Here is a 27,911-nt window from a genome sequence, read left to right on the forward strand (position 1 = left end):
TCTTCCGCATAGACTAAGGAAACTGTTATTATAATTACGTAAACGGTTTCACATTGAGTAATGTACTTAATCTATGTACTAGTTTTAAAAATAACATAATTTCTATTCTATATCTTTCATCGCGATATAAAGATAGTGATTAAAGATAGTAAGTAACAGTTGATCTGTAAAGTCATAACTAATTGTCATTTGTCATTGCTAGTAGGGAAACGAAGTTATGGTATCAGGAGTTTATTTTGGGGGCGTAGTGAAATTATCTAGGTGATTCATTTAAATTCAGACATGAATTCAATATAAAAGATAGTACAATCTATTACTCAAAATGGCACAATCAAATTTTAGGTGAGTTTTTGTGAGAAATTCAATCGCTTACATTAATTTATTAAGCTGTGCTTAATTTATTATTGTTTCCAGCGGTGTGGACGAATATGGGTTTGAGAGGCATGAAGACTTTGACTATGATAGTTATGAACACTTCATGTCTGTATATTTGAAAGTTTTAGCCACAAGAGCCCAAAAATGGGCTGTGCTACTTGGTGAAGGAAAGTCGGTCAAACGCACCGATACTGTCAAACGATACGTTCGCAAGGGTATTCCTAGTAAGCACTGTTTACTATTTATTATTAACTGCATCTTACCATTTCGTTTGTTCAGTCGAATAGGCCTTTTTTTAATTTTAATTTTATGCTATCGCTGTTAAGAAAAGTATTAGTGTTCTTATAGATCTATACGCAATGTTTACTTACACTTATTACCTTTGTTGATTCGATAATTATTTAAAATAACAGACTCACCATTTTAAAAACAAGTAAGCAAAGAAATTAGAACCTTATGAAGATGAAATAAATTTTAAATACTGCATGTATACTTTTACTACTTTATTACTGCTTTGCGTAATAATGGCTGGAGAAATAATTAATATTTCATGACATTTTTCTTTACATCTAATATGTTTTAGGCGAACATCGCCCATCAGTATGGATGGCTATATCAGAGGCAGATAAAATGAAAGAGCAATGCCCTGATTTATATCAAAAAATATTAGATAGTCCATTTGAGAAGGAACTGGTTGATCTTGTGAAGACTGACCTGCCACGCACTTTCCCAGACAATATATATTTCACAAAGGAGGCCAATCACCAAGCACATTTGTTTAACATCCTCATAGCATATGCCCATAGCAATAGGGTAGTGGGCTATTGTCAAGGTCTTAATTATATAGCTGGTCAGTATGTATTATTTTTTTGTATATAATAATATGTATTGTTAATTCAACTATATTTTACTTTGTATATGTTTTTTTACTACAGTATCTTCATCAATTATGACAATCCTAAAATAATGTAATGTGATAGAAAACCATATAGAAATTAATAGATAACTTGGTAGTAATGATCAATTTCAATATAAAGGTGTCTTTAACAATGAACGAATTTAAAAGAAAAATATATTTATTGCACTATTATTTAATGTTATCCTTAACACATTGACTTAAAAAAAAAATTGAAATAAACATATCCCATGTAACTGATGTAGTTACACCTACCTTCTGTTTTTTGTATTTTTAGGACTGCTCCTTTTGGCTACAAAAAATGAGGAAACTTCATTTTGGTTACTCAAAGTCCTGGTAGAAAAGATTCTGCCAGATTACTACACTAAAACAATGGATGGACTCATTGTAGACATTGAAGTGTTATCAGAACTAGTCAAATCTAAAGTGCCCGATGTGCATCAACATGTGATAAATCTAGGCAAGTATCAATTTATTGATAACCAATCTCCTACATATTAAAACACACCTCAGTGCTATTATGCATAAATTTAATCTAGATTTTTTTTATGCAACTTAGAATGGCAAACAAGCTGACGGCCCACCTGATGGAAAGTGGTAACTATCACCTATAGACATGAGCAGTACCATGGGCATATTAGAGTATACTGTTTCACCCATGATACCTCCCATGCATTGCCATTCCTGAGGACTCTGGTGTTATTCCTCTATACGCTGTAAATTCACTGCCATAAGCACAACTGCTTCACAGTAGAAACACAAATGGGACAAAGGTGTCCAAGCAAACAACTTTTGTACAAAGTCTCCCTCTGGTAATCATAATAGTGTAGAACAATCAATTATTCTTTTAGCCTAGTCGCACTATTCTTATTAATATTATAATTGGGTAAACGAGTTTGTTACCTTTTGACATCTTAACACATGATTGTTTGAATCATCGTTGGGGGGATAGAGATTATTAGTTAAGGAGCCTAACAGTCCCATTGCTAGTAATATATCCTATCAAGCCAAACTTCACAAAGATTCTCCTAGAAACCATTCTGGTTAATTTTTGAGTTCATCACAATGGGCTTACTGACCTGCTTTCATCTTCACCTATCTCATCACTCACTAGTGCCCCGCCAGTCTATACTGTCACAATCATCATTAAACTTGGTATAATATTTGAGATTGTGAAGAATATCTACTTTTCAACTAACTTCAAAAAGAAGGAGGTTTTAAATTCATTTGCATTTTTTATGATTGTTACTTCATAACTCTGTCAGGTCTTTTTATCTGAAAGGGCATACATACAAATTGGTCCCATAGAAATTGTATTAAAATTTTTTCAATAGTTTAGGTAAATAAAAAAATCTGGATTTGCCACAATTGAATTCATTTTGTTTTGTATAACACAATCTTAATTATTATTCTTATCAATTTGCATGCCCACGTGCAAGCATTACCACCCATAGTTGTCTTTCCATATTTTCGAAGCATCTCTATGACGATTTATATTATTTTGATTTCAATGGGATAATATTGAAAAAATATCCTTTATAAACTTTATTAAAAAACACATCATTTTCTTTGAATTTTTTTGTTTGATTAATTTTATAGTTATTGATTAAAATTACAACTTTTATTAAATAATATAGTATATCATGTTTATAAAGCTGCAAGCAAATATACTAATCAATGTCAATGTTTACTTACAGGTCTCCCTTGGGCTGTTATAACCACTAAATGGTTTGTATGCTTGTTTGCAGAAGTCTTGCCTATTGAGACTGTACTACGGATATGGGACTGTCTTTTTTATGAAGGCTCCAAAATTCTGTTTAGAGTTTGTTTGACACTTATAAAATCGAACAGAGCAACTATATTAGCATGCAATGACTTCACAGCACTGGCAGAATGTTTTAAGGCTATTGTGAAAAATGCCAGCGCATTACATTGTCATGAGTTTATGCAGGTAGGTTAGTTTTGTTCAAATACAAAAACTTCTTTACAATAATTCCATGTTATTAATATTAAATAAATAGCTACCTACAGTCATGATTTTATAGACGTGGCAATCGAAATTATTTTTGTTTTACAAATTAGATATATTAATTTACAATATCTAAATATCTGTAATTGGTAAAATATTATTCTTCAATGATATAATATCACATAGAGGATTATATCATAAAAGAAAATGCATATTTTTTTATTATTAATTTCTACAACTAGCAGACTAAATCATAGGCACAGCTAGTCTACCTTATTAATTTAATGAATTCCTCTAATAAATATAAATAATTGCAACTTAACTAACATTTAAAGTGGAGCAGTCAGTTTATTCAGTTATTATGGTAGATACGGCATATAGTGTTAAATCCTCCATTTACACTATTTAGGTATATTAAACTTTAATAATTAAATAAATATGGTGATATATATACAAAGATGAGCAAAATTTTTTATGGATGATAATATAATTATAACCCACATTTATGTGGTTCCACATTTAGGTGAGATTGAAGTCTGATCAGCTGACCCATCATGACATAGTTTTTTTTAATGGGTAATAATGGAGTGGTAACCCCACCCGCGCTGTCGGTTTACACCAGCGGGGCACCAGTGACGGACGACAGGTGAGGATGAAGTCGATAAGTTAGCCCATCGTAACGAATTCAACAAGAATTGTTCACGATGGATGTTTCCAGGGGGAATCACGTGGAGGTCGACCTAATAGGGCATATTGCTAGCAATGGGGCTGTCAAACGCCATTGCTAACAATCCCTTTTCCCCATCATGACATAGTTAGCAAGTATAAACCACACTAGTTTCCAGCAGAGACTATGTGAAAATCATCCTGACAGAATAGATAATGAAGCCACTCTCATTTATTACAATCCCCTCCCACTCCGCCTAACTTGGATTTTTTTTAATAATATAGTGATCCATGCGATCGGCATACACTAGCGGGGCACTAACACGGGAATGATAGGGGAGAATGAAATATGCTACTTGGTCTACAACGACGAATTCAACTACACGCGTAGAGGTTGTAACAATCCCTTTTCCCACCTAACCTAGATATTGGGGGGAGGAAGCAATACATCCTTTCAGGTCGACCTTAATGTGGTTCCCGTTAGAAACCATCGTAGTTACTTATAGTGGAATTTGTTACGATGAGCTAACTGACCTGCTTTCATCCTCACCTATCAACCCTGGTACCCTGCCAACGTATACCGATAACGCAGGCAGGTTTACCATTTCGTTATCACCCATTAAGAGAACCTAGATATTAGTTACCCTTTCCTATTTGAAAAATATCAGATTTAGTAATTGTTTAAAATAAGTCTATTTTGTATAGAACATACCGGAGTCAAAGCCCCTTTAATGCCATAATAAGAATTCTATAAGGAGATTTTGTTTTTCAGTCAATTTTTAAAGTACCTGGAACTCTCTCCAACTCAAAAATTGTCAAACTAAGAGCACGCTTCGCTAAACAACGCCGGGAACAACAGCAGAAAGAACCGCGGTGAATGAACTTTAGCAATGTCATGGAAGATTTGATCTCATTCTTGTTAGAAGAACAAGAAAATTGATATAAACACCAAACAACCAAATTGTTATTTTACTATCAATATATAAGCTGTTTGCATCTGTTGAAATATTAAGGTGACTTTATTAATACAACTTTTTTAATACACGTGTAGTAATGTGTTATAACATCCCTTGCCACTGTTAGTGGTCAAGTAATAAATTGAGGCCAGTTTCTGATAGATCGACACTACAGCAGTACAACATCCGTTCAATACCTAGGCGATGTCATGCCTTAATATACAATTTTGATTTATATTATTTGTACATTACGGGTCAGTCACACTATTTATACTTCTGATTCAGATAGCTCTGCTCTTAACGTCGTTCGCGTAATAAATCTTTATATCCTCTCATGTGAATGAGATATTTTACTGTAGTAAGAAGTATCCTAAATATTATACAAAATCTTATTAAAATCCGTCCAGTAGTTCTTGCGTAAAGCATGTCAGACAAGATCTGATTCTGAATTCCAGGTATATTCATCACATGGACTAACTGACGGACCTTTTCATTCTCTGCCGCGGCAGTGTGTACCATTAGCGCGGGCGAGGTTGCCATTTCATTATCATTTATTAAAAATTGCTAACCATAACTGCCATCCCAGATTACTAATTATATATTATAATTATAATATAGCTATTAGTCGCTCCGTCTTGAGAAATAACATAGTTTTTATCCCGATAAGATAAAATGATCTCGGTAGGACACTTAACGTTTGCCGGTCAGCTATTAGTTTTATAAAATAGGCAATCATGTAGTTGCGCAACATTGCATGGCTGATGATACACCATGAATCATAAGCGGTGTATTTATTAAACTCGCATAAGACTCGTTTTTCGCTGTCGTGTCGACTTATTAGGAACTAGACTAATAGTGTACCTAATCTGTCTGAAGTTACGTACAAAATTATTTTATGAATGATATTTCGTGATGCAATAATGTTCATAAAAGTCCCTGTAATTATGAATTCGGTTGTAATTTAAGAAGCAGTTAGAATTAATTATTAATTTAACTATTTGAGAAATATGGCAATTTTTAATATGATTATTTTCCTCTACTTTTCAATAAACTATTTTTTAAGGAACCCCCCGATTGATTTTGATTGAGCCATGCATATCTAAACCAGTATAATACTATATACATTTAAGAAAATAAATTAAGTTCTCTCTGGTTAATCTAATAATAGAATATTTATTAGAAGATAACCAACCATCTTTCTTCTTTTTTTCAGCCTCATAATTTTTTTTAAGGTGATGCATGAAATTTTTAATATTCTGTCTAGCTGAATTTCTATATCTATATTTGAATATACAAATAATTTATTGTCTACAAAGAACAGGACTAGTTAACAATCTATTATGATGAAGAATATTAAGAAACCAATATTTTGCTACAATCTATGCTCAATAATTTTCATTGCAACATTACATATCATTGTTTCATTATTATGATAGATTGAGAGCATAGACAAAGTAAATAAAAGTGCATTTTCATTGTCATATTAAGATAAAACATTAATTAAGTACCTATAAGTACATTACATAAAAGAATATGATTTATAAATGGAGATTTTAATTTTCTTTCCTAGAACTATTAGGTAACATAGGTATACCGAAATTGAATGTGTAAAATAATTGTTATACATAGTTTTACAATCAAGAACTTGGTGGTAGTGTGATACAATTGCATGACAATGGATGCTGTGTATTTTTTTTTTTAGAATTTAATTTGTATATTTGTAAGTAGGTTAACATATTATTTCTATAAGTTTTGCATACATTATAAGTATGTTACGTTGTTTGTTATTTTACGTAATCATTAGATATTTTTTATTATAATGTAAGTACTATACTTACAGCTACCTAAACGAACAAATCTTTTTTCTGTTATTTTTCGTCCCTAGCCTGTTCTTGTATTTTTTTACAAAACCATCTGACAATAAAACTGCACTCCTGTCTGTGAAGATAATTATTTTTTATGATTATGCTCAATTTAATGTTGTGAAAATAGCACATTAGTAATAAAATCGATACTATCTCGATATCGAATATTGATATTATAATTTATCAATTACAACACAAAATGTGTCAAATTGTTTGTCATTATGCCTATATAGTTTTTGTAACAGTTTGTAAGTAGCCTCTATACATTTACAAAGCCAGAAGCTTTAAAGATTATACTACTAAAAAATATTACTAAAATCTATTTAAATACTAAACACATCAATTAATGTATAAAAATTAAACAAAAGATTTCTGAAAGACAAATTAAATACAGATTTTTGTATAATAATTTTAAATTGATTTTCTATCCCGTAGTATAAATGTGCTGTGATTGATGGTCTAGGTTGTTGCTATCTAAATCCCCATAGTGTGTTAGATTTTTGCCATAATACAAATTTGGATGTTCATTGCAATTAAATAGATTATCAAGATGTTAACAAGTATTTTATTTATTCCATTTAAACAATTTTCTTCTATATTAATTCATTTACATATAATACTTGACCTTAGGTTACTTCAAAATTTAATTTTGTACATTATTCATAGTTATTTTTTACGCCATTTATTGCACAGTAGAGACAACACTTTACAATTTTTGAAAAAACTAATAAAAATAATTTTCTAAAACGTCCCTAGCCTTCATGTTGCTCCATATTTAGCATTGTGATGGAATTTTCAATATGTGAAAATATGTATACTGTGCAAATTTCACCACAATATATTCAGCCATTTTTCTATGAAACATGAAAGCAAATAAAAAAAAAAGACATTGGTTCAATATGACATGTACTATATGATCATAAGATAAATTTCCAACTTATAATGGTCAGTATAATTGAAATAAGACTTATTATAACAGAAAACTGTAGACTATACTACGATTTTTTTTTTAATCTGATTAATGTCGTATAGGGAGATAAAGGATAGAGGAGCTGGCTGGAGGATGCAAAAAAATAACAACAATATAAAACTATTAAATTAAAATCCATACTTCAAGTACAGTTTTTATTTTAACATATTTTACATGTATTTATAAAATCTTATTACTACAAAGTTTCTATTCTAGTCTAGGTTTGAACATAAAAAGTAATAACAATAATAAAAAAGTCTTTGATTTTGCTATTACAGTGTACAATTTAAACTATCCACAAACTGCAACTTCACATAATGTTTTAAATGTTTTGTATTACATTTTATTGTGATTTACCACTTTCAAGAACATCTTTAGCTTCGTTTATTTTTGCAGCAATAAGAGGAGACCCTCCTCTATCTGGGTGGTTCAGTAACATAACTCGTCTATGTGCATCCCTTATCTAAAAACATATTTTATATTGTAATTATCAAATTGTATATAATAGAAACACAGCATAATTTTCTAAAACTTAAATTTCAAGATCAACTTTGACAAGAATAAATAAATATAAATAAGAATAAATAAGACAAATTATCTAGTTTTTAAATCAGGAGCATTAGGTAAAAATGATTAAATTTTTTTATTAATATTTAACTAAAAATGATAAAAAACTGTCATGTGATTTTATTTATATAAAAATATTATGATCTTATATTTCTTCATTTATATAAAAATGTGACTTCTAAACTACATGTTTATACTGCTAAGAAGCTATGTATTATTTTATGCATATAAATGCAAATTATAAATTTTCTAAGATCTAAAATATTTTATGTATTTTTATAAATACGATTTGCACTTCCATTTCAAAGATGTGTGTAATTAACATTACATTTGCTTATCCTTATCCACGTCCATTTACATTTTAATGTATTTTTTGTTTTTTAATTAAAATAGGAATATATTTTTTATAGTTGCTATTACAATAATAATGAGTAAATATTTATCAAAATTTTTATTAAAAGCAACATAGCATTTTTGAGGTTTTTTTTAATCTAAAATTCTTAAAACTCAACAAGTTTGCAAGATAACAATGTAATTCTTTCAATATTTGTGTAAATTTGAAAAAATATGTTTATGAGTAACACTGTTTAAACGTTCAATAGAATAATAATATATAGTTGTTTGTTGTTTTAACTAAAGAGCTCTTGAAATCTACAATAATTTATGAAAAAGGCTATAAAAATTATATCAATTTATAATTCTCATAATAGAATAAAATTACCTTTGCTTTACTAGCAGTGGGGCTGACACCTAATATTAATGCAGCTTCTCTTTTTGTCATTTTAGGTTCAAATCCACCTTTGTAGTATTTAGAATTAGCCAGTGTTTCACTATCAAATCTAGGCAAATTCTTCATGGCTTCAGAAAATTTCATAGAAGCATTGGGCATTTGTCTAAGGATATAGCGACCTGCAAATCCAACTGCAGCCATCCCTAAGCCTGCTAAAATAATGGAACTGGCCTGTTAACAAGAAAACGTAATTTAATAATAGGTGATAAAATAATACAATGTATTACAAAATTTGAGGTTATTTTAAATACCATAGTTTTTTTTCAGTAATTTACTACGAACAAATACAAAATTAATTCATTACAAATTATTTTCAATTCATTTTATAATTTTCTTGTTTTGCTAGGTAATAATTAGATAACAAATTCTATTATAATGAATGGATATTGCAAAATTTATTTTGAAGTTGAACCACAGATTACATTTCTAAAGGTATAAACGTCAAAGTCTTTATTTTTTATTTGTCTTCCTACCAAAAACCTTAAGAACATAGAAGGAATCATAAAATAAAAACTGTAAATCAATGGTTGCCTCTTTTCTTCTTATACAAATATAATTAGTAAAAAGAGGACGAAAGGTTAGTGTCTAAGAACAAAAAATTATATAGGAGTGATAAAATTGCCAATTCATAGCAGGCTAGGGTATAAAAAAATGTTAAACGACCGTATAACCCTATAAAATTCAGATACAACCTACTTGCATACTTTCTACATAAACCGTGTCAAATAATATATAATCTAGTAATATAAAATTTATCATAGACAAATAATTGATATATCAAAAATTTTCTATACACTAGCCTGCTATGAATTGAGAAAAATGACAACTGATGTGTATCTTTGATCTTCTTTTTACTAATTATATTTGCTAAGAAGAAAGAAGGCAACATTGTTTTATCATTCCTTCTACATAATTCCTTGTTCTTAGGTTAGTATGTAGAAATGTTTGATATGTCAATTATTTGTCAATAACAAATCGTACATTACTAGATTATATAAAACATTTATTTCTGTACCATCGTATATTAAATAAAATTTTATGACATCTTCAAAATAAAAGAAAAACAACATTTGTCTCCTTTTTTATAAAGAATTCGACTTATGAAATCAATCTAAACGGGGTTGATACTGAGACACCATTTCCCTAAATCTATTTTTTTATTTAATATTTTAATTAGATAGTTTCACGAAATTACCATTTTATGGTCTATTTTAAACAAAATATACAGGAACAATATGGTATATGAATATAATCCAAAGATTTCAGAATTGAATATAAGTAAACAAAAATAGAATTAAGTATTTATTTTCAACGGTTGACTGCACTATGCCATAATATATAATGATTTGACTAAAATATAATAGAAATTCAGTTTATATTGGTCTTCTGAATGAAGCTTTCGCTGTGATACCAGAAGCTTTCGCTGTGATATCAAATTTAAATTTTATAGCAACGATCCTAAAGTGATATTATAGATAGATAGATAAATTTATTTGCATTACTTATACATACAAATTATAACATATATAGATATACATAAAAAGCAAGATAACATAAATGATTAAAAAAATACATAAAACCAAGTAAATTTTTTTTTATTTGTGCGTGTGCCATAACAATACAAAATGGTTACAACTCAGTTTATTGCTTTGCCCTCAAAAGAGCAAAGCAAATATATTCTGTTGCGGCCAAAGGGAATTGGGTAACAATAAAATAATACTACTAGATTATTTATACAGTAAACAGACATATACAGTATTATCTGCTCCCTGTATTACCTACCTACATGTATTTCATCTCACATAATAGCATAAACTGTGCAAACAGTTCAATCATCTAAATGAAGATTGCTAATAGTCAAAAAATAATATTACGAAGTATTATTGCTTCCTAATTACTAAATAATTAAAATGTATTTATCCACTGGTATTCCTAATCTATGCTATTTTGCTATTAAATACTGGCAACACGAGGAACAGAAATGACCAACCATATAAAAATTTAAGAAAAAAAAATATATCTTTTCGAAGAAGTTCAACATGGCAGGAGATCAGGCGCAATTTTATCAATTATTAAATACCATATTATCCCCGGAAAATGACATCAGATCCCAAGCAGAAGTAAGTGCTGATAATATGTTTTCTAACGAATACATTTTTACGGCTTCACATTTTGGCGTAATTAGTATGAGTAACATCTAACACTAGCCTCGTGTTGAAACGTGGTCATGGTGGATCCAATTTGTAAGCTCCCAATAAATACTTATTGTTCATGTCTTAATATATAATTAGTTTTTAATTTATTGTAAAAATTACGTATCTTTACTTGTAGTACTCTAATCTGTTTACAATTATTTGTATGTAAAAAAATATTTCTATTACCGTTACAAGGGCTGCGCCGAACGCGCGTTTGCCGGGAATTGTTTTTTTTTTTATCAATTATGAACTGTTTTCTGTTTAAAATAATTTTATTTCATTGAAAACACCTGAAAATTATATTAAATAATTTAGCGAAATTCAATGCTATCACAGTAACGCCCATTGTTAAACACCATAGGTGTTACTGTGATGTGAAATGCACGTTACTTTTCATGTTTATTAGCATTGATTAGCCATTTCAACTATATTGTCCATCAGCTTGTGCATCATGCTATAGCATATAAAGAGGTACTTTATTTTTCTACTAAATTTTAGTTTCAGAACACCATGTTTGTTACAAAAAGAGAGAAAGACTGATCGTGTTGTTGCTTATAAAAAAATTATTACCTACTAAACAAATAATTTTTGTTTTAAGTAAATTAAAATGTAGTGATAAATAGATATATTACATTATTGACCTTAGATACACAAATTGGTAGGTACTTCATTTGCTTTAGGTTGCTATTGTCATCTTTAGAATTTAGTTGGCTCCAGGTACTTACTGAATATATATAAATATATCCCTTAAAATTCTTAAGGTAATCTGGCAATGTTTAATAATAATTAAATGTTTAAAAATTAATGTTTAAAAATAATTGTCTCTTGCTCTGTTTTGTAACTTCTAGAATTTAACCTCCATGATGCAGTGGTAAGCATGTCTCTTTGCATAGATCAAATCCCAAGTTTGATTCTTGGTCAAGCTAATTTAGAGAATCTTTAACCTTTCCAAATTACCTCTGGTTTGGGTTTTTTGGTACGTGCCTTCCAGGTGTTTATTTTCTAATATCTCAACACAGAGTATTCTAGCTCTAGAACCAAGCAATTGGTGTGATTGTGTAGTACCTGCTTATTATTATACATGTAATGAACCATGCTATGGCCATGAAATAGAAAATATCCTTAGACACAATACTTACTGCCATCTAGTCACAAACTAAGCAAACTTTTTACTGTAGATACTACACAAAAGAAAAAATACTTAAATACGTTTTGTTTTTCTTGTAAGTGCACATTATACAAAAAAATAAAAAAATAAACAATCATAAAGTCTGTCTTAGATTAAAGTGCGCCTACATGAAATTGGATATATTCTATTTATAAAGTTCGATTGGAAACCCTACGCAATTCTAATGCGAAATAAAAGCATTTGCGTTGTATTTTTTCGGGAACTCGCATACATTTGTGCGATCCCGACCGTTAGTGTCTTCATTTATTTGACGGTGTTCTTCTATGCCAAGCATTTTTAATCGACCTGCAAAAGGAGGTGAGGTGGTCCTAATTATTGTTCTGCGATTACGTCACCGACTCTGAACCATACTAATTAGTTTTGCATTTGTTACACTCGTGTTATTATGTACCATATTAACTTTATAACCATTGAAGCAACCATTTTTCTTTAAAAATCTGTTTATTGCGAAGCTAAATTTTACTTATTAATACGTAATTCCGCGTTCTAAATTCGCTTGCCATTATATTATATTATACCTATTTTATGAAAAAAAAAACCAAGAAAATGAGCTAAAAATCAATAAATTGCTAAGTCAATCAATGAATAATGATGTAATGTAACAACCAAACCAAAAACAAAAGAATCTAATCAATCTAATGAAAAATTAGAACAAAAGTATCATAACTAATTTCTACGAATCAACAGCGTAACGAATACGATTACTAATTTTTAAATATCCCTCTCGCACCCGCTTGTATGTACTCGTATACTTTCAAATTGATCCCATACAAAGTTTATATCGGGCTTAAAATAACAATTTGATTTAATCACATTATATTATTAAAAACTCTAATTATGCACTACGCATATTTATCAAAAAGAATTAAAAAGAAAAACAAAAATTATTTTATTTCTTGAATTTAAATTAATTAAAAAACAGGACGAGATAAATCGTAATTGGTGTCCTAGAAAAGAACGCAAATCTACGAGTTATTTCAGTTGGCAGTCAACGTGTTAAAATTTATTCTGTAATTTAGTTTTCTGCACTAACGATTGTACTATGATTGCGAAGTCGATGTTTTTGTAGAACCAGGGGGTCTACCATGAAATGAAATTCCGAATTTTCGGTCTCAATTTCGTGTTTTTGTTCGTACCGAAATCGACCCTGTAAATGGAGTTTAACAATTCGTTTGTCATAAATCCTACCATAAAAGTTCAAAGGAATGATATTTTAGCATTTTTAATATTTTTAAACGATACGTATCATGTAATTTTAGCATCAAATTTTTGTTTCGTTCGGATCCGAAATTTCGTAAAACATTTTATGGTAGGCCCTCAGATTTATCGTTTCGGAAACATTTAACCTAGTAAACGTGCCTTCTCCGCTATACGTGACCTCTTAGAATGGAGAAAACTTGATTCGTTAGATCGATTCTGATAAAAATAAACTACTCATAAAAATTCATTGAAATCTGTTCACTCATTTTCATGTAATGCTGAAACACATGGCTAGGCTAAAGCATAAAATAGCTAATTTAATTATTGTTGTTTTCTTTATACTACACTACTATAGTAGCAAACAAGCATATAGCCTACCTGATGGTAATACTTATTTTCAATACAATAAAACTTCGCGAAAAGTAACTCAGAAAATTAACTTGGAACTTTGCGTTACATTTTTATTAGGTACTTTACTATCTAGCTGCATTTGCAAATTCGCCCGCGTCATGTATGTTGCTGTACTTTGTAACGACCTTGGTGTAGCTGTTTAACACGTCGCCTTATTTTTCAATGATCGCAGTTTCGATTCCCGTACAATATAAACATTTGTATTCATAAATATGTTTATTATTATTTTTTTATATCACTGAGGTGGCAAACAAGCTTATAGTCCATCTGATGATGAACGGTTACTGCAGCCTATGAACGCCTGTTATTCCAGAGGCATTACCGCGTTTCCGACATTGAAGAAACATCTCTTTTTTTTTTTTAAAAAAAAAACCCATGTTGTAGTCTCTTGGAAAAAACTGGATAGAGAACTTATTCCATAACCTGAACGTTCGTGGGAGAATCATTTCCGAAACCGCACTGTACGCGACCATGCAGCCTCTAAGATGTGAGAGTGAACTTCCTGTCGATATCGAAATGTACAATGGTAAAATGGTGACTGTGGCCATTATATTGAACAATTCCTCTGAGAACAGTCCATTGTACAAGCAGTAGAACACGTAGACTAAGGCAAAATCTCTCCTGAGACTTGAAGGTTCTATACCGCTTAAAAACCTGGGATCGTCAACAATTCTCGAAGCTCGTCGTTGCATTAAGTCGAAGGGTTCAAGCAGGTATGTAGGTGCTCCCGGTTATAAGTGACAGATATATTCTATGTGGAGCTGGATTTATAGAACAATCAAACAAGTCGTTGATCCGGCGTCAAGTTTTGCCTCGCTCTGTTAAGCACACCCGTTTTTGGATGCCAGCTTCACCTTATCTACGAGGTGGCCATGAAAGTGTACGTCACTAGAGATGTCGATATCAAGGATCCCAATGTTCTTAGAATGTTAAAGGACATGCCTTGGAACTATATAACTACAACTAATGATTTCTTATTAGTATTTAAATAGAACAAGGCTGTGCTTAGAGAAATAAATGGCACCATGTAATAATCCAGACCATTGGTTTTAATTATATATTTAATTTAAACTTATGTTTTTTATGTAAATTAGATTTTGTTAGTAAAAGTTTATTGTCAATGCAAACCCCTAACTTTCTCTTTGTATACGTAATTTGCACTCAATTAAATTAATAATTATTTTATCATTATAGGAAGCATACAATAATATTCCAACTGAGACAAAAGTGGTCCATTTGGTGGGGGCTATCCAAAATGCAGATCTCGGTGAGGACATCAGACAAACAGCGGCAGTATTCCTGCGGCGACTTTTTAGCACAGATTTCTTTGAGTTTTTCCCGAAATTACCGTTTGAACAGCAGTCAATGCTTAGAGAACAGCTGCTCCTCACCCTACAAATGGAAGTTACTCAACAACTGCGACGCAAGGTTGGTCATATTTTGTTCTTACAGCTTGCATAAATGTAAAATAAATAAAATCAAAAACTACTTAACCGATTTTAAAAATTCTTCACCTATAGAAAGCTACATTATCCGTAATATAGGCTATATGTATATAAAATAGAAATACTAAAATAAAATTACAATAATGATTCTATGTTAAGGTATTAATTTATCTATCTATCCACCATACGAAGCTGGGACAGATCACTAGTATATAATAACTAGCTGACCCAGCGAACCTTGTTTTGTCACCTACTACCTGGGTAGTAGGTGACAAAACAAGGTTACTGGGTTCATTTTTTTATTAGTATAAACTGTTCTATTGTAGGTTTCTCCCTGATGCCCTTACCACTATACTATTTAGACTGGTAAGAAGACCCATTCGTCGTCGTAACTGTCCTATTTCTCAACTTAAAGCAAAGCAGTTAGTTCTTTTAACGTTATACATTTAAACTTGTTGAAGGTAGGATTATAAAATGTGTATTTGTTATTATAAATTGATCTTTGGCACAAGGAATTCTAATTGATGCTGTCTTCACCATGAGAGGTAATTTGAAATGAATCGTAGGTATGATGAAATTGAAAATTGGACATGTATTGTGCAGAACAATATTGATCAGTGTATTATAATATGACCTTGTTACCGTTATGGAATTTTATTATTCTACATTAGATAGACGATTTTAATATTGCTGATTTTACATCAATATCAAAAGAATTGCGTGTCTATTCTTAAACACAAATTATCCATAAAACCTAAGGAAGGGAATAAATATAGGCTATTGAAAGAGGATTTTAAATTACTTAACTAATGAGTAGAATATTAAATTCCCCTGTATTTCTTTTATATTACATGATATCTTTACTAAAGTTTATTTTTGTAGTTTTTTTTTTTTATGAATTCTCATCACAAAGTCACTGTTTTCTTTTTGCAAAAGCATAGCAAAATATTATTTTTACATTTACACATTTATAAATATAAATGTGTATTATTTACTCCAACTCGAGTTATAGCTTAGTTTCATCCCGCTAAGAAAATGGACCAGGTAGGGGCGAAATAAGTTTGTCGAGTCAAGTAATGGATAATAAATAAGTCAGCGGTATTTTCGGTTGTGACCTAATAGTAGGCACTGGACTTATTACCACATGGATCACAATAATTTTCTTATCTTGTGTTTAACGTATTGCATGTATTGTGTAGCATCAATGGACCAAAATTTTATCAATATTGGCAAGTATAATCCCTATTATATTAAATTTTAGTAGATACCTTTTGTGGTTTGATTTTTTGTTTTCATTTAGATATGTTCTGTCTTGACAAAAGGTAACTTTTTATCCTGATGTTACATTACATTAATAACAATTAAGATCCAACAATGGTCTTGATTAATAAATGGATACGTCTCAACCCAATAATCCAAATATATAATAATTTACATCCACACTCCTACAATTCTTTCTCTTTATTAAAATTTTTTTTTGTATTACAGATTTGTGATGTAGTATCTGAGCTCGCGAGAAATCATATTGACGATGATGGCGTCAACCAATGGCCAGAATTTCTTCAATTTATGTTTAACTGTGCTAACTCTCAAGATCCCAATATTAAAGAGGCTGGCATTCGGATGTTCACGTAAGGAAATATTAAACTTACATGTTTATAAATTTATATTATTTTTCTATTGATTACAACTCTATTCTAATATCTAATATAATATGATATGATATATCTAAATTGTTTTATCCCTTAACCAAATAGTTGCTCCTCTTTTTTAGGTCAGTACCAGGAGTTTTTGGAAATCTACAAAATGAAAACTTGGATCTTATAAAGAGAATGCTCCTGTCTTCCCTGGAGCCCACAGAAGCTGAAGCGCTCCGCATTCAGGCTGTTAAGGCAGTGGGAGCATTTATATTACTACATGAAAAAGAACCTGCTATTCAAAAACATTTCAGTGATTTACTTCTACCTTTAATGCAGGCAAGTACATAAAATTATCCTGACATTGTCATTTTAAATGCCATTTATAGTTTAAAACAAATGTAGATATTCTTAATATATTTATTTTGCACACAAACTCCTACATGCACATGTTATAATTATGTGTGCTATTGCCATAGTGTGCAACAGCAAATAGAGAATTTCGCTAACACCAACCTTTTAAATAGGTTGGAGTTTGATAGTACCTCTCAATACATACATACATATATATAATGTCTACTGTACATTTAGATAAAAACTATTTCATTTATTAATATTTAATTTAATTTAAATAGGTAGTAGCCCGAACAATTGAACAGGGAGAAGATGATTCTGCATTGAAAGTACTCATCGAACTTGCAGAGTCTGCTCCAAAATTCTTACGAACACAGCTGGAGACCATCTTCCAAATCTGTATTAAGGTAAATATTTATTTATACCTATTTCCCTTTAAGAAATTCGGTAATTTTATTTTGTATGAATATAGAATAATTTTTGATGTGAACCTCTATTATTGAATAATTTTATCAATGAACATACATGATAATAGCCTTGAATCACTACCATTTATTTTAGGCAGTGAAACAGAAATAATTGCACAAACTAAATCACTGATCTAATCTATTTATAGTTATTTGTACAGTAAATAATTAATAATGATTTAAAACGGAAATGTCGATTGCTATGCATACTTTGTCGCCGTTATGATACTGAAATTTTAAAGACAAATTTGTTTTAATTTTTGGTATAACTCCCTATCTGTATGTCCATACAATACGACACCAGAAGTGTTACAGCAATAGTATATAATTTCTTAGATCTGATACTATCCACTAATCCTAGAAAGCAATGGAGAATTCTTTCACTAAACTTATCAGTATCTAACATAGATGATATTTTTAACTCTTGAAATACAGCTATAATTATAATTTTTGTGTCCTTCACAATTCAAAACATCTTTCTTTAAGAAGACTTGTTTGCAAGCTCTTTTTAATTGTTGTTTTTTATAAATTTACTGGAGAGTTTGGAATATCGTTATCCGCTAAGAACCCGCAAGAATCTCAACGGCTCTATTAACGAAGATGTCAATTGTAATTATTTTTCCATTAGGGACTCAGGACTCTGGTGTTATTCCTCTGTACCCAGTAAATTCACGCCATATCCCACCCTTCAAATCGAAACACAGCCATGCAAACACAACTGCTTCACGGTTGAAACATGAATGGGACAGAGGTACCCAAGCAATCGACTTTTGTACAAAGTCCCTCTGGTTTTCATCACTGTCGTTGTTTTCTTTTTGCGCAGTATTTATCCTACATTATTATTATAACGTAGGTAGTAGGCGATACTAATGCTGACGATAATTGGCGACAACTGACATTGGAGGCTATGGTGACGCTATGCGAGACCGCGCCGGCGATGGTTCGCAAGCAGGTACCCGACGGGATTCGTATGCTGACACCCCTCGTTCTTGAAATGATGTGCGAATTAGAGGACGAAGACGATTGGGCACTGCAAGATGACGTCGCCGATGATGACAACGAGGAGTAAGTTATCTATCTATATACAAAACTATGTTCATAACATTATAATGATTGTAAAATATGGAACAAAAAATTTTATTTACATTTTTTTCCATATTTTTATGTCTTTTAATTTTGTTTGCTATCGATAGGGTTTATTAGCGACGATTGCCAATTTCCATCTGCGTAGGTTAACAGCCTGTTTGGCTTTCTTTGTAGTATAAAACTCCCACACATCTTGAAACATATTCTAATCTAAAAAGATGGAAGAGCCTTTCGCTATCTCTCCGGATTTAATTGGCCTGTTGTCATTATCACTATATTTATACGTGATATGACATTATCACTAGAATGGCTCGTTAATTATAAATGGGCAAACTCTTTTGTATTATCGATCGTTGATCCCTGGGATCAATCGCAATTAAAATTCTTTTCAGAATTGTCATCATCTATTATCATCATGTCATCCGCTGTTATCTGTTTACAGCTGAACACAGGCCTCCCCCATAGACAACCTTACAGTAGTCTGTAGATGGACCTGCATTTACTGACTCCCAACAATAATTTGAGGTTACTCCATCTATTAGAAGTCCATCCTACACTGTGTCTGTTTGGGATCGCTACTCAAGCAACTTTTCCTCCATCTGTTGTTATTTATTGGAGCTATTTGTCCAGCCCTATACCACTTTAGCTTATTTTACGAGCTATGTTGATAACTTTGGTTCTTCTGCGGATATCCTCATTTTAAATTCGGTTACACAAAGAAACTGAGCATAGCCCTCTCCATAACTTGCTGAGTAACTTGAAACTTTTGCACATGAACGACCGTGTAGGACCATGTTTCGATTCCGTCAGTCATCAATTTCGAGAATTGTTTCCATTATGTCCTACTTATTAATTCCATTTTTCAATTGATAACACAAAGAAAATGCATTGGAGCAATAACAACTAGTTCTGATAAAACCAAAAATGGGAAATATTGTTTAATTTTGTCCATTTGTCACAGTGACATATTAATGCTATCTATTATCTATTGTAAGTACTATCCTCCTAGCTTTATTTCAGCTGATTTCAAAGAGGAGGTTCTCAATTCGGTTCTTTTTTTTTAACTTTGTTACCTCATAACTCCATTAGTTTTAAATCGATTTGGAAAATTCTTTTATCTGAAAAGATATATTTAAAGACTGATTCCCATAGAAATTTTATCAAAACCAATTTAGTAGTTTAGTTTTTAAATCATAATAACTAGGTTTGTCGCAATTGAAGACTTTTTAGGATACTATCTTTAATTATCTTTCTGTAACTGTACTACAAATTTTGTCGTAAGATCCTATAATGTAGGCTGAATTTTATATAATGCAGCTGAAAGGAGTCTTACAAGATTAATTAACGAGATAATTAACATTATATGTTTTATACATATGGATGTCAGTCCCTCGGTAACATATATAACTACCAATATTTAGTAATGAAAATTAACTCTAATATCTTATGATATATCTACATGGAGATTTGGGTAGTTTGTTCAGTGATTAAAAATTAAGATATCTCTTATTTAGTATTATAATTTTTTATCATTTATTAAATCTTTGTTACAGTAACTATGTAGCTGCAGAATCTGCCCTTGATCGCATGTGTTGTGGGCTCAGTGGCAAGATAATGCTGAATTTGATTGTGGGTCAGGTACCTACTATGTTGAGTTCTGAAGACTGGAGGAGACGGCACGCAGCGCTTATGGCAGTCTCTTCTGCTGGCGAGGGTTGCCACAAGCAGATGGAACAATTATTGGACCAAGTTGTTTCTGCTGTACTCAATTATCTTACTGACCCTGTAAGTTGATAATAATAAATATATTATATATATTTATTATTATATTATGTGCGCTTTTGTTGATAAAATTAATATATACTTTTTTATTTTAGCATCCACGTGTACGTTATGCAGCTTGCAATGCTATTGGGCAAATGTCAACTGATTTTGCACCTGTATTTGAAAAGAAATTTCATGACAAAGTGGTGCCTGGGCTATTATTGGTACTTGATGACAACGCAAATCCGCGTGTGCAGGTACACTCAATTCAAATATTAATGAGGTTACATATTTAATTGTATTGAAATGTAACTTTATTAAAAAGCAGTTATCAGGACAATAGTGCTTTTATGCAAATATTGAGGCCATTTCTGAGACGCCATTTCTCTAAATTGAATATTTTTATGAACTAAAATTATAAGAATTTTGACTTCGAAAATTAGTTGATATTAATTATTTTACTAAAGATTCCTCTGTGATATCAAATTGAAATTTTAGAGATAGGCTCAGAGAAATGACCCTTTAGAATCAATTTCATTATCAAAAAACATGGTTATTAAATGTATTTTATAATATAGATCTGTCATTAAGTGGATTTTATTCCCCAAAAAAACTTTAATTTCAATTATTACAAAGTAAATATGGTACTAGTGATATAAATTGTTGCATGGCAATTGCAAATATTAAATTAAAAAAAAATCTATTTTATCTGTTATAATGTTTACTATACAAGAATTTTGTTTTCTTATTTTCTAACCTAATTAATAAACATTTTTTTTTTAATTGATGATGTATGTCCTAGTTCTGATTTGTACTCCCATTTTAGGCACATGCGGCCGCTGCTTTGGTAAACTTCAGTGAAGACTGTCCAAAACCTATATTGACACAGTATTTGGATGCCCTAATGAATAAACTTGAGGAAATTCTAACTGCTAAATTTAAAGAGGTAAGAAAAGCTTCCTATTATTTTTACATTACTCTTTATTGTTCCATACCCAATGTTCGTTAGTGATACAATCCTTATTTTTGAATGCATCACTTCCATAACATTGGAAGAATAAATGTGACGATTGCTCCCTTTCTCTCCATTCAATGGAAAGTCAGGGATCTCATGTCACATACAAATGTTTATAACTTGCTATATTAGATGTTAAAACTTAATTAAAATTAGTTCAACTCACACAATTTAAATCTAATTGTAAAATTCAATACCTCCTAATTACTACATGATTTTTCAGCTGGTTGAACGTGGCACTAAACTGGTGCTAGAACAAATAGTGACAACAATAGCATCAGTCGCTGATACAGTTGAGAAAGATTTCATTCAGTACTATGACAGACTGATGCCTTGTCTTAAGTACATTATAGCTAATGCAACAACACAAGAACTGAAAATGCTACGTGGCAAAACTATCGAATGTGTCAGTCTTATTGGTGAGAAAATTTATTAAATGCATGCTTTACACACTTAAATGTAAATTAGAAATACCACTTTATAATAAACACAAAATGTTTTCTCAGATTGTGATTGAAGTATATACATTTTACATTATTTAATATTACTTAAATATCAATTGATTTATGAAAATAATTTATAGCATGTTTTTGTAAAAAAAAAAAAAACCAATTTGAATTTTTAGGCCTTGCTGTTGGTGAAGAGAAGTTTATGCCAGATGCATCTGAAGTTATGGACTTACTACTAAAAACGCACACAGAGGGCGACCAGCTACCTGCTGATGATCCACAGACATCATATCTCATCTCTGCATGGTCACGCATTTGTAGAATCATGGGTAAGTTTATGGAAAATAATGACGCTATTATTTTACCTTTAATAATAATTGTAGTAAAATAATTATTTTACTACGGTTATTATATGCCTGAACACAAGGCAACTACAATACTTATTGTAGTTACCTTATCTTCAGGCTATACTTATTATTTTTATGGATATGACATACTGTAGCTAATTGGAACCTGTATATTTTTTTTAATTTCTCTGTATATGTATAGAAAGATGTAAGATTAAATTTCAAATCCTCAAATTTATTATGATGATTTTCATTGTCAAATTTTACTGAACAGGCAAAAAATTCGCTCAATATTTACCAATGGTCATGGAGCCAGTGATGCGTACAGCTGCGATGAAGCCCGAGGTGGCGTTGCTGGACAATGAGGACCTCGAGACTATTGAAGGAGATGTCGATTGGCATTTCGTCACTCTCGGCGAACAACAGAATTTCGGCATTAAAACTGCTGGTGTGTATTAATATATTAGTTGACCTGAACAACTTCGTTTGCAATGTTTTGCAATTTTTTTAAATTTATGCTCTACTCTTATTGGTCGTAGCGTGATGATATATCACTTTCCTTGATAAAAATACTATCCAATTCTAACATTATTTTTCTATTCGAATCAATAGTACCTGAGATTATCATATTCAACAAAACTTCAACTTTATAATATTAGTATAAAATATTAGTAGTTGTTATAATTTTAATTTTAAATGTACATACATATACTATATTAACACTGTTTATGCATGGAAACACATATATGATCTTGAGTTACAGTACTGTATCTACACTGCCAAAATTTAGTCTTTAAACTAAAAAATAGCAAGTACACAAGCTCATAAAATCTCTGACACAAATAGTATTGTATACAATATATTATATATTATTTATACAATATATTATATATTATTTATACAATATATTATATATTATTTATACAATATATTATATATTATTTATACAATATATTATATATATTATTTATTAAATATTGAACATAAAAGACGTACAATGTCTAATGTTGAAAATTACCAAATACATAAAAGTTCCTGAAATACATTCTGTCTTAAAAACTGTCTGCTATGATTATTGTACCTGATATGTATTATTTTTGTTACAAAATGTTTGTCTTTTTCTTGTAGGTTTGGAGGACAAAGCATCAGCATGTGACATGTTGGTTTGTTATGCCCGAGAATTGAAAGAAGCTTTCGCTGAGTATGCTGAGGATGTTGTTAAACTTATGGTACCAATGCTAAAATTCTACTTCCACGACAACGTGCGGACAGCGGCGGCAGAGTCGTTACCCTATTTACTCGAATGTGCGCGTATTCGTGGGCCACAATATATTCAGGGCATGTGGGCCTATATACTGCCCGAGTTGCTTAAAGCAATTGATTCTGAGCCTGAACTAGAAGTGCAAGTTGAATTATTGAATAGCCTTGCCCAGGTAAATTCGTTTTAGAATTATTGTAGTGTCAACTTTAGGACATTATTAAAATTTGCTTAGATTTATAAGATGATTGTAAATCAGTTATGATCCTTATTTTTGAAATAACAAAGACAATACTTACAATATTTGTTACAGTGCATTGAACTGCTAGGCACTGGATGTCTGTCAGATGAATCTATGGCAGAAGTGCTACGTATACTCAACAAACTGCTTACAGAACATTTCGAACGCGCCACTGAACGCAGACAAAAACGTTCCGACGAGGATTATGATGAGGTTAGTATCAAACACTGTTCCATGACAATAATAATTATGAAAATATGTTCACAGCACAGAAGTTGGCAAATTTTAAAATATTTCTAAATTTGAAATAATAAACTTGCACTTTTTTTTATTTCTATACAATTTCAGTTTCATTCATTACAATAATGTATAAAATGGTTCAAAGCAGTTTTAAATATATATTTATATATATTGTTAAATTAGGTTGTAGAAGAGCAGCTAGCTGACGAAGACAACGAGGACGTGTATGGTCTGTCCCGCGTGGCGGATGTCCTTCATGCACTAATGTCGGCTTATCGTGAACACTTCTTCCCACACCTCGACAGTTTACTCCCTCATCTTGTTCAGTTGCTGGCGCCTGGACGCCCATATGCAGATCGCCAATGGGCGTTATGCATTTTCGATGATGTTATTGAATTTGGAGGTGAGTCATAATAATGTATATATATTTTTTTTATTTTTATTGGTTTATAATATACTGATTTACTAGAGGAATATTTTGTACAAATTTATTTGCTTGTATCCTCCTCATATTTGTGCCGTGAAGTAGCTGTGGTTTCATAACTGTTTTGGTTTGAAGAGTGGAATATAAATATTGTATTAATATATGATATAACAGGTCCTGCCTGCATAAAATACCAGAGCATATTCCTGGAGCCAATGCTGGAGGGTTTGCGGTCGCGCGAGGCAGAAGTGCGACAGGCGGCGGCATATGGGTGCGGTGTGCTCGCACAATTCGGCGGCGTGCAGTTCGCGGCCGCGTGCGCTCGTGCCGTGCCGCTGTTGGCTGCGCTTATAGCCGAGCCAGATGCCCGCTCCGTAGAGAACCTCAACGCTACAGAGAACGCCATCTCGGCTGTCACCAAAATTATTAAATACAACCATTCTCAGATCAACAGGGACGAGACAATCAGGCATTGGTAAGTATATTGTGGATTCACTGCTCTAATATTTCATTTCATAGTTGGTCTTTTTTATGATTAAACCAGTAAGTCGCCAAGAGGTAACAAACAAACTTGCTTTCATAATTATAATTATTCAATATTTCAAACCAACTGTATCAAAATGAATTTAAACTATGTGAATAAAAATAAAAAAGTTACAAATTTGTTTATATCCTAATGTGAATATATGGCGTTAACCCATTTCATTAACAGTGCTGTGATACAATTAAAGTAATGCATTTTCAATTAAACTACAATCTTTATCCTGCAGGCTGACATGGCTTCCCGTAACGGAGGACACTGAAGAGGCGCCGCATGTGTATGGACTGTTGTGCGAACTAGTGGCGAATGGACATGAAACGCTGGCGACGCCAGACGCGCCGCAACGCGTTATTGCAACGCTCGCGGAAGCCTTCCTACGTGACGCTGTTCCGTCTGATAATCCGGTTTATGCACAAATGGTCGCACTCGTCAGGCAAATACAGGTAACTTTGCTTTTATGTCATTTTAAGAAAATAAATTTTATGGTAAATTTGCCTCCTATATAAAATGTCTCAACTTGTGGACTATGCTAACTATTTACTAGTAGATTGTATGCTTTTCGGTTTACGCTCGAAATATACAAATCTCAAAATAAACACACTAGGCTGAAAATGTCACATCAAAATGTCAAAATCTCAAAAAATGGAAGTCTCACATAATCATTACAATTTTTTGTATGAACAAAAGTAAACAGTATTATTTTATAGTAAAAAGATTTAATATCTACATAATTATTATTATCATATATTAATAAAAAAAATCGCAATGTGGTCCTGGTATAGAATGGGCCAACCCTTTCTTTGCCATGGGCGTGTTAACTGGCAACTAAGGAAATTTAATGGACGAGAATTGAGCAGTAGCGTCCCTCCTTAAACATCGCAAAAGCCTAATTGCGATTGCCAACCCCCATACTATACCTAGCAAATGTCCCTACTAGGAAGAGGCCTATATTTAGCAGTGGACAGATGGCCAATGATGTTTCTATCGTAAAAGTGCCTTCAGCTCTTGTCTTAAATAATAATATAAACAATATTTTTTTTCTTTTGACAGAGCAATGCGGAATTATTCAACTCGTGCCTAATGCAGCTAAGCGGCGAACACAAAGAGGCGCTGGAGATAGCACTGTCCACCTAGGACCGAGCACACATGCACTCCCCCGTTGCCAGTCACACTAACTTTACTGGGCCTCCGTCACTCCACTCTCGCATCGACCTCCTGTAGTTTGCTACTTTTCTCTCATGTTTATCTCGTACAATATTATAATGAAGTTTAATAATTTATATATGTTGTTTATTAATATTTTGTATGGTCCATAATATGACTGATATCAGTAAAATTGTAATTAACTGAAACTATAGACCATTTCTTTTCTGAGAACTGTGTTTCTTCGATCTCGTTCACTATTAAACTTGTTGGGCTTATAAAAATTTACTGTGATATATTTTTATTATATTTTTAATAATCGTCCCATGCTTCAGTTTTATTATTCCGCAGCAATTTCAGACCATGCCAGATTTTAAAATATTTTTATTTTTATAATAAATCGATAATGGTCCAATTTTTTTAAATAAATATTGTTATGTCAATCATGTTCACAAACATCACGCGTCATCACATCCATCACATGGCAGCCAGATAACATAACACATCTTCATATTGTACTAAAATTTACATATTTACCTTGGTTTTGTATGTTTTAAAGTTCGGCCATCCATATTAATTTTGATGTAAAAGTTTGCCACTTTCGGCTTCGATGGGAACTTAGTGGCTGTTCTCGCAATGGACGAGATGTCACATGTTTATAAGAAATAATTTTATTCAATGAGATATATATAATAACTAAAAAGTTATTGAACAATGTTTAACTAAAATAAAAGTTATTGAACATTTTCTAGTTTTTCCATTCATCAACATGATTGCTGTCAAGGTAAAAATTATTAGCTCAATTTGGCAATACAGATTAATAAACTTTGTTCAAAGAAATGACTTTAGTAACTCTCCATTACGAACAAATTGAATTACTTTTTTCATGTTTTTCTTGACATTTCACACTTCTTTTCGTTAATGGCAATTGCTCGTTATTTTTACGACCATTTCTGCCAGCGTCATGTATAAGAGGCTCTTACTGGAGATAGAAATTATATCTAAACCACTGGTCTATGAACTTTTTGGTATAAAACCTAAAAAAGACAACACAATATGAGTTAGTAATAAATATCAATACAAAAATCTTAAATATATATTTCCTATGAATATATAAAATAAATACATAATATAGAGTTTATAGTTTGATATTATTGTTTTTGATAAAATTTACTATAATCCATAAAATATTGGGGTTTTCAGTAAAAGAAATATTTAAAAGATCACTTAAGTTAGTAGACTGGGAATTTGTTCTTTGACAAGTTGTGGGTATAATGGGCTTGTACTAAGGCAAAAAAAAGTATGGTTTACATCACCATCTTCTTGACTACATTCACAAATAGAGTTATCTCTAATTCTAAATTTGTGCAAAAATATTGGTGAACTACAATGACCAACACGAAGTCTACATAAAATAGAAATGATAGACTT

The 27,911-nt window shown here is 31.3% G+C and overlaps 3 protein-coding genes across 3 annotated transcripts; 2 read left to right on the top strand and 1 right to left on the bottom strand.

The window, feature by feature from the left end:
* The first annotated feature begins 170 nt into the window (after nucleotides 1-170).
* Nucleotides 171-7,307, top strand: LOC113522580 (growth hormone-regulated TBC protein 1-A). Its single transcript, XM_026908314.3, has 6 exons — nucleotides 171-342; nucleotides 415-599; nucleotides 959-1,225; nucleotides 1,569-1,751; nucleotides 2,989-3,242; nucleotides 4,699-7,307. The coding sequence occupies exons 1-6, from the start codon at nucleotides 323-325 to the stop codon at nucleotides 4,801-4,803; spliced, it is 1,014 nt and encodes a 337-aa protein (XP_026764115.1). The 5' UTR covers nucleotides 171-322; the 3' UTR covers nucleotides 4,804-7,307.
* Nucleotides 7,308-7,858: 551 nt separating this feature from the next.
* LOC113522581 (mitochondrial import inner membrane translocase subunit TIM14) lies at nucleotides 7,859-9,519 on the bottom strand. The gene is made up of 3 exons (XM_026908315.3): nucleotides 9,326-9,519; nucleotides 9,006-9,245; nucleotides 7,859-8,180 (listed from the first exon to the last, which is right to left on the bottom strand). Exons 1-3 carry the CDS (start codon nucleotides 9,326-9,328, stop codon nucleotides 8,061-8,063), a joined length of 363 nt encoding a protein of 120 aa, XP_026764116.1. The 5' UTR covers nucleotides 9,329-9,519; the 3' UTR covers nucleotides 7,859-8,060.
* Nucleotides 9,520-11,035: 1,516 nt separating this feature from the next.
* Nucleotides 11,036-27,226, top strand: LOC113523097 (importin-5). Its single transcript, XM_052897646.1, has 18 exons — nucleotides 11,036-11,194; nucleotides 15,264-15,497; nucleotides 17,003-17,145; nucleotides 17,289-17,494; nucleotides 17,791-17,912; nucleotides 18,826-19,037; nucleotides 20,612-20,843; nucleotides 20,936-21,079; nucleotides 21,649-21,768; nucleotides 22,061-22,256; nucleotides 22,463-22,615; nucleotides 22,908-23,081; nucleotides 23,762-24,066; nucleotides 24,205-24,345; nucleotides 24,556-24,775; nucleotides 24,971-25,271; nucleotides 25,567-25,780; nucleotides 26,388-27,226. Exons 1-18 carry the CDS (start codon nucleotides 11,114-11,116, stop codon nucleotides 26,469-26,471), a joined length of 3,282 nt encoding a protein of 1,093 aa, XP_052753606.1. The 5' UTR covers nucleotides 11,036-11,113; the 3' UTR covers nucleotides 26,472-27,226.
* The last annotated feature ends 685 nt before the right edge of the window (nucleotides 27,227-27,911 follow it).

Source organism: Galleria mellonella, unplaced genomic scaffold, assembly GCF_026898425.1.
Source record: "Galleria mellonella isolate WM207_F2 unplaced genomic scaffold, CSIRO_AGI_GalMel_v1 utg38, whole genome shotgun sequence".
Lineage (NCBI taxonomy): Eukaryota > Metazoa > Arthropoda > Insecta > Lepidoptera > Pyralidae > Galleria > Galleria mellonella.